General features: G+C 40.2%; 1 protein-coding gene across 2 annotated transcripts in view; it reads left to right on the top strand.

Annotated features, from left to right (window-relative positions):
• LOC124554678 overlaps nucleotides 1–13,571 on the top strand; it is a 234,004-nt gene that overhangs the window by 178,433 nt on the left and 42,000 nt on the right. For both annotated transcript variants that reach the window (XM_047128296.1, XM_047128295.1), the window contains exon 5: nucleotides 983–1,132. In XM_047128296.1, the coding sequence (XP_046984252.1) occupies nucleotides 983–1,132 (150 nt within the window). The remainder of the gene's footprint in view (nucleotides 1–982; nucleotides 1,133–13,571) is intronic.

The following is a 13,571-nucleotide window of genomic DNA, read 5'->3' as shown; positions in this document are numbered from 1 at the left end:
GGGTCACTCTTTTCTTTTTTATTACAATGTTATCCACTGGTTAACAATACCTGGCTGGTAAGACATACCAGTATTAACCTGCTGATGCTGTAGATGTTACACAAGTGCTTCAGTGTATATATGAGATATATGTGCGTTAATACCTTTTGTTTTCCAAGGGCCATAAGTTTTGAGGAATCATTTCTCGTTTTCTACTACTGACCAGTACATGTGGAAATGATGTAATTCTCTATTATTCATAATCTTAAGGCATTACTAATGCACTTTGTCCCAGGGTGACCTGGGTAAACATTACCAGAAGAAGACAGCATTGTTATCATATTGAACAGCAGCAGTGGGAATTAGCTGCAGAAATATTCTGAGTGAATATAAACATCAATCTGTAGTTTATTAAGTTTTACATATCTTCTCATCAAATAGCTGAAGATGCTGTTCATGCTTAGGTGGCAAAATTGTTGATTCCTGATCCTCTCCAAGCAGTACTGAACTAAGTCATGTTACTCGTCTTTGCATCTACTGCAGTGATGTATCTTGTATGACTTAATAGCCCCACTGCAGTTCTGAATGTGACTTAAACATAAACAAATAAAAGGACTACACTATATTTTAACACAGAAGAATATTTTTTTGATCTATGCTTGTTTATTCTTAGGTATTCTTTCTTTAGTTTTACACGGAGGTATTCTTTCTTTAGTTGTACCATGTGGAATATCGTAGTTTTCCTCATGTACCGGACAGTGCAGTAATGGATATTTTCAGAAATCAGAAGTAAATTAAATATTTATTTGGCAAGAAGGGCACACATTTACGTTGATTTACTGTTTTAACTTCATTAAGCATGGATCTAATAAGTGATGATAATGGCCACCATATCAAATGCAACTTGCATGCAGTAATTTTTGATGATGTTTCTGTGTTCTAAATTTAAAATGCATTTCATTTCTGAAATCTCTTAGATAAATTCCCTATTCTGTTCTTACAGGGAAGTGCTTGTACCTTTCTGGATTAACACCAGAACCAATGACAGCTGATGATGATTACAAGCTCCTTCAGGTTGGCATAGGATTTACAAATATGGTTGCAAGAGCCACCAAGGGAAGTGCAGATTTGACTCGAAAAGAAATAAAAGAAGGTGAATGACATTATTTATTTAATTTGGTCAAACTAAAATGCTTTTACTGACATATTGACACACTGTGCATGTTGTATCACACTAGAAAACTTGCACTGTCAATGTTTTAAGGATATTAGAATGCAGAAAATATAATGTTGCTAATAAACAAATCAGACAAAAACTTCATATAAATGTCAATCCTTGGACTAATCAATAAGTCTGATAAAACCACAAGTTCTGTAGCATAGCACCTGTGTGTCAAAAATGAAAGAAAAAGAAAAAATGGAAAATTTTCTTCTAATGCATTTCCCTGGATCCCAAGGAGAGGAGGGGGTACCTTTGATGTGGCAAGAAGACAAGGATGTAAATTTTATTTAAGTGCAATACAATGAAAAAACTTAAAATTCTGAATTATTATTGTATTACAGTGCTATTATTAATTCCAAAAATCCAGAAACGCAGATTTTTAAAGTTTCTGAGAAGGTACTCTTCAATAGAGATGACTGGGTTTGCCAAGAGAATGTTCTTTATTTCATCTTAAATCCAACACATTACCCACAAGACACTTAATATGCTCTGGCAGGTTGTTGAATACATGTGTACCCATTTATCTGACTTCTTTCTACACTGATGTTAAGCTCCTGAGGTTGCTTTTTGTTCTAGTATTGTATTCATTTTTTCCACTTTTTTAAGGAGAAATAGTGCTAGTGACAAATGATATTAATGAATATACACTGCACAACAAAGTTAAAGTATAACTTTTTCAAAATCTCTTGTTTCCCATTGTGACCTACAACATTCTGTAACGGTCCAAAATCGTGGGTCCCTGCAGCATCATCCTTGGGCTCAGCAGCACTTCAAACAGCATAGTGTCAACACATGTGAAAAAAAGGCCACAGCTCAGAAGTTCATGTGAGGTGCAAGGTAGGTTAGCAATACCAGCTTATTTTTCGTAACACGCATCACCAGGAGGGGAGGGAGTACTTTGTACACACCCAAAAAAAAGTTTAAAAAATGATTTGTTAATGTTTTTGACTTATGTTAATGACATACTTTTTAAAGCTATGCTGATGTGTAAGTAGGGCACAGAACCCAAAAATATCTTTTAACACACTCCTAGCAATATCAACACACTTTCAGTAACATGGCGTACCAACGGGGCAGTACTTAATGTCCACCATTAAAAAATAAATAAAAAACACAAATTTCATTAATTGTTGTTGACTTTTACTTGCAACATACTTTTTAAAGAGAGATTGATGAGTAAATTAGGTCCTGAACCCAAAAATATTGCATAAAACACCTACTGTTAAAACTTAAATTTTGGGTTAAGTTAAACTAGCAACTTAAATTATTTATGGAATCTGATGGAATAATTCATTAAAACAACAATAAACACATACTTCAAAATTTTAAAATATGAAATATCTGACTAGATTACAATATTTTCAAAAGATGAAAAGGCGGACATAAAGTACCCCCCTCCCTTTAGTATTGCAAGGGGTAATGATGTCACATTGACACCAAATTTCATCACAATTCTGCCCAATATACCGAGCGAGGTGGCGCAGTGGTTAGCACACTGGACTCGCATTCGGGAGGACGACGGTTCAATCCCGTCTCCGGCCATCCTGATTTAGGTTTTCCGTGATTTCCCTAAATCGCTTCTGGCAAATGCCGGGATGGTTCCTTTGAAAGGGCACGGCCGATTTCCTTCCCCATCCTTCCCTCACCCAAGGTTGCGCTCCGTCTCTAATGACCTCGTTGTCGACGGGACGTTAAACACTAATCTCCTCCTCCTCCTCCTCTGCCCAATACCCTTTGTGGAAGTGTCACATGAGGAGGAAATCATCACACCCCCACTTACCCCTTCTTTTGACACCTCTGCAATGGAGGTCAGAACCGTGACATCCAGCATTGAAATCACAGTTTTCTTATGTGTGGCCAAGGAAAAAATTTCAGACATATGATGTCACATTGGCACCAAATTTCACCACAGTTCTGCCCAATATAATCATAGACATGTCACATGAGGAGAAGGTTGTGACACCCTCACTTACCCCCATTTCACCCTTCTTTTAACGTCTCTGCAATTGAGGTCAGAACCATGGCACCCAGCATTGAAATCATGCAGTTTTCTTATGGGTGGCCAAGGAAAACATTTCAGATAAACTGCCTCTCAGAATCGACACAAAAAGTCCTCAGGACGTGACGTAAAGGGTTTCAATGAAACGCTACGGCAGCCACAAGACACCTCTCAGCTGAATTGATATCGAGGTCTCTGGCGTACATTTTTAAAGTGCCCAACAAAAATGTCCAAACTGGGGGCTCTGAAGGAACCCTTTGCTGTTTTATACACACACGTCAATGTTGCAATCTCTCTCTCCCCTGTGATCAAACGAAACAGAAGGGCCGAAAAAGCATAAACACCCTTTGCTGCTTCAGATCACATTTAAATTTCGTCAAATGATTTTGAATGGACCTGCCCTGGTGGCTCCAACCCGTATACCTAAATGGAAATTGTGCTCGCACTATACTCCAAGGGGGTCAGATCACAGTCAATGTGGTTGCAGCCCCACAGTGTCCTATGTACTTTCAATAGGCTTGAATTGCCCAGGGGAGTAAACAGTGTCAAAATCTGTCAAGAATGCCATCGTGTTGCTCATCGCATAGTAAACTGTTGTTTTTGCCTGAGAAATATGTAGGAATCAACACTCCAAGGGAAGAAGTGTTTCCACTGACAACCTTTATGCCATCTCCTGAGGCCTTTTTATATAAATTCTGAGCAATGGTGTGTCTGGAATGTTTTCCTTTGCCACCCATAAGAAAACAGTGTTATTTCAACGCTGGGCATCGCATTTCTGATCTCCATCGCAGAGGTTTCAAAAGAAGGGGTGAAATGGGGGTGCTTGGGTATGCGACAACCTTCCCATTACTTGACATGTCCACAATAGTGCTGGGCAGAATTGTGTTGAAATATGGTGCTAATGTGACATCATTAACCCACCTTACACCTCACATGGGCTTCTGAGCTGTGGCCTCTTTTTCGCATGTGTGGACACCTTGTTGTTTGAAGAACTGCCAAGCCTGAGAGTGACATTACAGGGATCTACAATTCCGCACCATTACAGAGGAAAGTTGTCATCATTTTGAGCCAAATTTCACATTTATGTATCACAATGGGAGACAATTATGGGGCTATGAAAAAGTGATCCTTTCATTTTGTTTCACGGTGTACCTATTGCAAAATAGCTACAAAAATGCCAAGTTTTATGAAGAGGTCTCTGCAGGATGTTCTAGAACTGACTGCAGTTGCCATTCTTGTTTCACACTTTTTTTTTTATATATATATATATATATATATATATATATATTGTGCTCGCACTATACTCCAAGGGGGTCAGATCACAGTCAATGTGGTTGCAGCCCCACAGTGTCCTATGTACTTTCAATAGGCTTGAATTGCCCAGGGGAGTAAACAGTGTCAAAATCTGTCAAGAATGCGGTTCAGAAAGTAACCTCCGATTGGTCACAGTGCGGGTTGTGGGGGGAGTAGCGACGCCATCTGTGCGTTCACGCACTCAACAGGTCAGTCGGCATCAAGCCGTGGTCGAGTGAACGTCGTACCTGCGCTAGTTTAGTTTTTGTGGCAGTTTGAAATGTGTGCTGCAATAGAAAACCCCGCCAAATGTGAAGTGCGTGCTGTCATAAGGTTTTTTACAGCCAAAGGATATTCTGCAGCAGCTATTCATCGTGAGCTTTGTGCCGTGTACGGACCAAGAGTTATGAGTGAAGGAGTTGTCCGTGAATGGGTACGTTTATTTAAAAGTGGACGAGAAAACGTTCATGATGAAGAGAGGAGTGGTAGACCATCATTGGTGACTGACGAACTCGTTCAGACAGTTGATGCAAAAGTTCGTGAAAATCGACGTTTCTCAATGTCGGAGTTGTCTACTGGTTTTCCACAGATTTCTAAGACTCTCTTGTACGAGATAGTGACAGCAAGATTGGGTTACCGTAAGTTCTGTGCACGATGGGTGCCCAAAATTGTTACCAACCACCACAAAACTCAAAGAATGGCCTCTGTATTAGACTTTCTGTCACGTTATGAGGACGAAGGAGAACCATTGTTAAACAGAATCGTGACCGGTGACGAAACCTGGATTAAGTACGTGAACCCTGAGACAAAAGAACAATCAAAGATGTGGGCACATTCAAATTCGCCTACCAAACCAAGAAAAGCCTCGCAAGATTTTTCTGCCAGAAAACTGATGGCAACGGTGTTTTGGGATGCCAAAGGGGTGTTGTTGGTTGAATTCATGGAGCGTGGTACGACCATTAATCAAGACGTGTACTGTGAAACAATAAAAAAGTTACGACGGGCTATACAGAACAAACGCCGTGGTATGCTGACTTCCGGTATCGTTTTTTTGCACGATAACGCCCGTCCTCACTCTGCTCGCAGAACAACGGCCCTTCTTGAGTCCTTCAAGTGGGACGTTATCAACCATCCACCTTACAGCCCAGACCTGGCGGCAAGTGATTATCACCTCTTCATGCATTTGAAGAAATGGCTCGGGTCACAGCGGTTTGATGACGACGAAGAGCTCAAAGATGCGGTCACAGGCTGGCTCCAGGCACAAGCGGGTGATTTTTATGCAGAAGGAATTTCAAAGCTTGTGAAGAGATACGATAAGTGCCTCAATCGCTATGGAGACTATGTAGAAAAATAGTGCAAAGATGTAGTTGTAAGATGTATATATTAAAATATTTTTATTTAACTTGGTGTATTTTTTTAAATCAACCGGAGGTTACTTTCTGAACGGCCCTCGTATATATATAAACTGATCACGGTTAAGATAGATTTCATAAAAATATTTCTTTAGCTCATTAATGATTGTAAATAGCCATAATTAATTTTTTAAATCACCTATCACAGAAATCAAGTGTGGTTGAGCTAAGACACTACATTGTAGTGTGTGTAGAATATCATCCTATGTGCTGCTGGACTAACATGTGTGATCCTTAACTGAATAGCAATGGCTCATTGCTGATGTCCTATGGCCATATCAAACATACTGAAGTTTATCACTTTTCTTACCAATAGAACTGTGTAGTCCGAAAATTAAGGTGTATTCTACAAGTAGTATCCCATAACTTGCATGTGCGGACAAGACAAGATGAATAGCTTGACTATGTAATTCATTAATTAAGCAGTTGTAAATGATGCTGGCCAAGTAAACATTATGAATTGCACCTGGCTGCGAGTCTTCAAGTAGTAGTTTGGTCAGATTATGTCAAGTTCTGATATCACAAACTGATTCTAAAATACTGAGTGAGTGTCGTATAGATTGTCTGGAGAGAGAGGGGGGGGGGAGGGGAGAGGCAGAGAGAGAGAGAGAGACTGACTCTGAGCATTGATTGATGTGCCTCCTGCCCATAACATTGGCAGGTTGTATATTTAGTTGGTACTGCTTACGTGCATGGCAATTTGTGATATGCTAAATTACAATGTTATCACCTCAGTGTCTGAATATAGTACTCTTTGCACTTTAAACTACGATGAATCTGCTGTTCCATAAAGTTTCACAAATCGTGCCTTCATGTTCCTCTGCATATCAATTCTATATGCACCTATCATGTATAAAACAAAAGGACCACAAAAATAAAAACTCACTCACCAAAACTGTACTGCTGAACTGCATGTCCCGGATACAGTCCCGGATAAAATTGCAGACATCCGAGACCACTTCTGATAACAGTTGTTGAGGCTGGGGTGCGAGGCCTGTGTATGGTGGGTGGTGGAACTAATGTGCCAGAGGTCAGAAGGCTAGTAGTCCATCACCCTGTGTGGGGTAGCAGTGGAACAGTGAGTAGATACCTGGTAGCCAACCGAAATGTCACGGAAACATCATTGTTAAGAGATTTATTTATTGTTCATTAACTACAAAAGTCATCATGATTGTGGTCTCAAAGAAGTCGACACCCCCGGGACATACATTATAGGTGACCTGCGAAAAGGTGCGGACATCAGCAGTGTTGCGTAGCTGGTGCAGCAGTGATGGCAGCGATTTGGCAACTAATCTGGAAACTAATCTCACATCCACAGAAAGAACTGCATTCCACTACCTAAAAACTGAGTCTCACCGTGTGATCCTACCTGCTGACAAAGTCTCCACCATTGTGGAGTTCAGGTAACAATGATTGAGGAGGATAGTGATCATGCACAAAGCAGTTCATCCTTATGCTCATAAAACCAGTCCTGGGCAATGTGAGCTGTGTGAACTGGGGCCCTATTGTCTTGGAAGACAGAACACCAGTAGGGAACAAACATTTTAATGTGGGGTGGACCTGATCAGCCATAAGGGTCATATAGTCTTTAACAGTAATGCGACCCATGGAATACCGTGACATGGCTGCCCAGATCATCACCAGACCTCCCCCCTCCCCTCCCCCAGTGTCAAATACATAATTTCAGTTGTGTTGTCTGTCTCACATGCATCTGTAAGAAGCAGTCAGATGAAAACAAAGACAGCTCCAAAAATATGTAAATCACACAAGGAGAGATCGGGACTGTATGGAGGATGTGTAAAGGCGTCCCCAGTGAAGCTTCTGCAGAGTAGCCAAAACAACAAGCACGTCAGCTCCAGGAAGGTTAGGGACACCTTTTTCTTTGACTTCAAGGACATGGAATATGTATCACAATTAATGCGTGTTGGTATGTGGACACTGCAGTAATGGAGCACACCTTCAGGTCCAGATGCCCAGGAATGTATCTGTATCTCTATTCTGTATCTGGATAATGCCCACAATGTTGGTGTGAATATGCAACAGAAGGTTCGCTGGGAAGCCCTTGCATATCCTCCATATGGTTCTGATCTCTCCCCATGTGATTTCCATATTTTTGAAGCTTTGAAGCAAGACATTCATGGTCTTTGATCTGCTTTGGACAAAGAATTGCATGCCTGGGTGCAGTCATGGTTCTGTAGGCAACCTCAAACATTTTTCCATGAAAGCATTGACTGTCCTGTCTCTCAGTGGGACAAATGTATTAAAAATAGTGCAATTACTTTTGAAATAATAAACAGTTTACTTACTTTTTTCCATCTGTCTTGTTTTCATTTGAGTGCCCCCTACATACATTTTGCTACAGACACCAAGTGGCGAAACTGAAAATTCATTGCAGTGTTCAGCACATTGTCTGGCCAAAGTCTTCCCATAAATGTAGTTTATAGGTTGCCATAGTTGCAATATAAACTTAGTTTATGATACAACTTTGGCCAGTCACTACGCTAGACACTGCATGGCACCACATTCAGTCACATATGTTTGATCATATCCAGGTGTGGCAAGTTGGGGGGTCAGCACATCAATTAGAACTCAGCACAGTGTTCCTCAAACCACTCCATCACACTCCTGGCCTAGTGACATGGTGCATTACTTGTTGAAAAATGCTACTGCCATTGGGAAATATGATCGCCATGAAGTGGTGTACGTGATCTTCAACCAGTGTACGACAGTCCTTGGCCATCATGGTGCCTTGCACGAGCTCCACTGGATCCATGGATGCCCATGTGAATGTTCCCCACAGCACAACGGAACCACCACCAGCTTGACTCCATCCCACCATACAGATGTGAAGAACCTGTTTCCCTGGAAGATGACGGATTCACGCCCACCCATCGGCATGATGGAGAGGGTATTGAGATTCGTCAGATCATGCAATGCTCTGCCACTGCGCCAATGTCCAGAGCCAGTGGTCACATGCCCATTTCAGTAGTAGTTGTTGATGTCATGGTGTTAACATTGGCAAATGCACGGGTCATTGGCTGCATAGGCCCATCATTAAGAGTGTTCAGTGCACTCTGTATTCAGACCCACTTGTACTCTGTCCAGCATTAATGTTGGTTCCACTACAATTCACCACCTATCCTGTTTTACCAGTCTGCCCACCCTATGACGTCCGACATCTGTAATGAGGGGTGGCCGCCCAACCCCACAACATTTGGACATAGTTTCATTTTGGTTTCGCCACGTGTTGAAGACACTCAGCACAGCACTCCTCAAATACCTTCAGTTTTCAAAATGCTTGTGGCGGGCCACCTGGCCATCACAATCTGCCCTCGGTCAAACTCGGATAGATCGCACACCTTTCCCACTCTACAGACAGACAGCACCCTCACTGATACTAAAATGCACCAAGCATGTTTCTGACTAGCAGTCATTCCTCGCCAGGTGATGCTGCTATCGCCTGGATGGTTACATATCGATAGTAGGTTGGTGGTCATAATGTTCTGGCTGATCAGTGTATAAGATGCCTGTCACCTACACACACAACTAGAAACAATTGTGTAACTGAGATGTACGCCATGATTCATAAAATCACACTTATCAGTAGAATCAACAAAAACCAAACCTATGTCAGACCAACTTAGCTGAACAACTCCCTGAGCTGAACATAACACCTCAAATTGGGGAAGAACTCAGTATTTGTATGGTTTATTATCAAAGCTATCCTTACCAGCTCACTCTTGCTATTGTAGTTCTGATGTTGCAAATCTCCACACTGATAACCTCGCCATTGAGTGCCCTTAAGCTCCTGTACCTTTCAAATATTAACTAAACTATGGACTATAAGCCAGTTAGAAAAATATTAACTATGGTATTTTGACTGCTATGATAAATCAGTATTAAATGCAATTTTATAATTTTAAATAGTAATAAAAGATTAAGTATCTAAGTCATACAAAGCTGTCAGTGACTTCAGAGATGTGAATCGTTTTGAAGCTTTCATCAGTTCCAAAATGTCAGCACTGAGGATGATTGCATCAAGATTGGTAACTGGTAACTGTTACCAGCAATGCTAGATGATGACCAAAGACAAAAACTGGTGGAAAAACAGTTGATAACATACACGTAGGCCAAATAGGCATATCATGGAGAAACTTGTTTTTCTTAAAGTTGGGAGTGATTCATTTCAGTTATTGTTACTCAGGAATGATGTCCCTGACCATGACCATAAATGTCCTAGGAAGGATTCCTACATATCTAACTTAACAGTTGTAAATTTCAAAATATCTTAAAGAATTTTATTTCCACATGTTATAGAAATTTCCATGTGTGTATGGAAGAATGTTCATCATGCCCATAAATACATGTACATTTCATGTAAATACCATGAACATAAGATAGGAGAAATTATGTCTCATATGGAGGCATATAGGTAATCATTTTTCGCTTGCAGTATTTGTGAATGGAACGGGAAGGGCAATGATTAGTAGTGGTACAATGTACCCTCTGTGATGCACCATACAGTGGCTTGCAGAGTATGTAGATGTAGATGTACTCTAGTTGAAGAGGTGGGAGCAGCAGGTGGGGATGCGCGAGCGCACACACACACACACACACACACACACACACACACACGCACACACACACACACAGAATGAAAGAAAGAGGTAAGGAAATTAAGATAAATGTTATATACAAGATTTGAATGTCTTGTACATGCTGCTCTGCAACTTGCACATATTAAAATTGTCGTGTTACCCATTAGAGTGTACTTTTTGTATATTTATTGCTGAACTAGTATAGAGTGCATGTGGCCATTAGTAGAAGCATCTACATTACAGAAGACAAATTACTTTCCACAATATGTTTTATGTTTATGATTTGTATCATAATTTATCTTGACTTATGTATACTTATTTCTTGGTACACGCCATTTGCGATGAAATATTTCCAATAAGTCAAAAGCACATATCTTGCTATTTAATGATGTAAATACTTTGTAAATGGTTGTATGAATAGTATTCTCAGTGGAAACATCAATCTGAAAAACCAGCCTGTGACTGATTCTGCAGGTCATTATTGTGAAGATGGATAACAACTACTCCCTTTTAAGAAAGTTATGAAAAGAACATCAGTAATAATGCGGATTAGTAATTAACCTGTGCAGAACCTGCATTTTCAGATTGGTGCTTAACAGTAGCATACTCCAACCTATTTTACAAATTATTCTGAATTAATAATGTATTCTATTAATAGGTGGCCCATTGTATATCATAGAGCTCCAACTTTCAATACCATGCCTTTCATTTAATTTTGAGGAACTTAGTGATTATCCTTTTTCAGAAATGAATGTTGGAAAAAACTTCAGTTTTATAAAATTTTCTGGGTGTTGAGTTTGTGTGTGGTGTTTGACTTTTTTGTGATTCATTTGAACTACTTTTCTTGCTCACATTTTAATAGTTGTTAAAATGCTCTGCTGCATGTGTACTTTCATTTTATGATGATTTTGCATTCTTATGAGTAAAAATAATTTTATCTTATTATGTGGCTGTTTCTGCTGCAATTTTGGAGATCATATGCGTACTATTAAAAACGTTGTAACTTCATAATATGTTACAATATTCTGTATAATATGAAACTGCTCTCTGTTTATTGTCTGATCTTAATTTCTTTTTAATTTTTTGTTTGTAAAGGTAGTCTTACGTGAATAATAGGAAAATACTCTCCATTTATCAGACAGTTTTAGACTCATAATACATTAATACTACTGGATCCATGAAGTCAGATTATATTTTTATTTCAGATTCAGAAAATGACCTTGTGTATTACAGAAGGAATTATTGTTAAAAGGAGATTTTCCACTAGTGGGTTGGGTGTCATTTAGAGTTTCTGTGTTATTATCTTATACTGTGCAGCGAATCCTTGAAATCCCTGTGATATGAAATAGCATGCAAATTACCAATGAGGTTGCCCCCATGGGTGCCAAAATGTAGTGAACTCAAAAATCCATCTCCGGCATGAAATGACATGCAGATTTCTAATGAGATCGCCCATCCTTGGAGCCAATATTTAAGTGACTATTACGATTATGAAATCAAACAGCAAAAGGTTATGAGACCAAGGGATTGATTAGTGGTGGTGAGTCAGCCATCCTTGCCAGTGTCCTGTGGCTTTATGGCGAGGCCCAGGAATGGTCTCTGCATTGACTACTTGTCATGGGTTTCATAACCAAAGCAGCAGCATCATGGTCTCAGAAGGCACATATTAGGCAAGGAAATTGCAATTCTGAGTGCCCAAGCACTGGACTATAAGGGTACGTCTATTTAACATGGAACAGGAAAAGAGTAAGTGACAAAGCAACAATGAAAATTAGGATGGGAATAAGGATGAGATTCAGAGTCAGCAGGCTAAATAGGCAATGGGTGGAAGAACATCCCTGTCCTTTTGCTTTTGTACTGTCTCTTCTCTTCTCATCACTCTGCTTAGCTCATCGACTCCTCAAATTTTTCCTCCTCTCAGCATTGACATTGGTGGACTAAATTTGCAGCGCCACCCAATGATTGATCACCATTTTGTCATAGTGCCTCCCAATGCAGGGTGGAGACTTTTTATCTTGCGTAAGCTAGCATGTGACTCTAGAACTGGTGTCTTTCTCATGTGTTCACTGTTGAGGCTGTTGCCATCATTTCTTGCACATTATTCCAATGTTTCTCCTCAGTCTTAGTTGCTGTGAAAGCAACTACACAACATTTCTTTATAACAGCTGTGAGACATGGAAAGTCTTATGTTAGTGCTCTCTCGTCGAAGAATCATATGGCGTTCATGATTTGTATGCAATCTTCCTGTTGCCCAGCAAACATTTTTTTAAGCAGCTAACTTTTTCTGCAGTTCCAGTTTCACACACCTCCCTGTATGAATTCTTGGTGCTTTGTATCTGTGCTCCGTCCCATTGCTTGAGGGATCCATCAACTAACAGCACGTCTCTCACTTTTGAAGGCAGGCGAAAACAGCTGCTGCCAGCCAGGAGTTTCCTATGCCTCTATGTGTGTGTTCTTGACACTTTTGTGTCTATACTTTATCTTAGTGCCTGCAGGGGTCCACAATTATCTGCACATTTCTCATTATGCACCAGGATCTTTGCAAAATGTCCATTCTTATACTAGCCAAGGACATCTACCAACTTACCCCCTGTGTAGTTGAAAAATGTCCGCATCTCCGGCGCTCAGTGTATGGGGTTCAACTTTCCCGTCCTGGGCTGCTAGTGCTGGGACACGGCAAAAGTGGTCACTGGTGGAGTTACCAGAACTGATTAAATAAATTCATTGGTCAATATGCTGTATATCTCCATACCAGGTTTATATTAATGTTGGTTCTTGAATTCTGGATTCATGTGGTTGCTTTTGTATTGTCTTGACATTGGACTCTTCATCTTGACAGCATTGGCAGGCAACTTTATTCCTGAGGTACCCACATTGCGGTATTGGAAGTTCCTAAATGTGTACCTAAGTGACATGTGCCCTATAAAACTTCTACGTAATTAAGGCAGCAAACTAAAAATTCATGAGGAAGGTCTCTTGAAATTAGAACAGTTTTTACTAGCCACTGTATTTAGCATCCCTATGATGTCTAAAGTTCATTCACAGTACATTAGTATTCACATGATTCA

The sequence above is a fragment of the Schistocerca americana genome, chromosome X (assembly GCF_021461395.2).
Source record: "Schistocerca americana isolate TAMUIC-IGC-003095 chromosome X, iqSchAmer2.1, whole genome shotgun sequence".
In the NCBI taxonomy this organism is placed as follows: Eukaryota; Metazoa; Arthropoda; class Insecta; order Orthoptera; family Acrididae; genus Schistocerca; species Schistocerca americana.
Note: the sequence above shows the minus strand (reverse complement) of the source record. Positions and strands in the feature narration are given on the sequence as shown.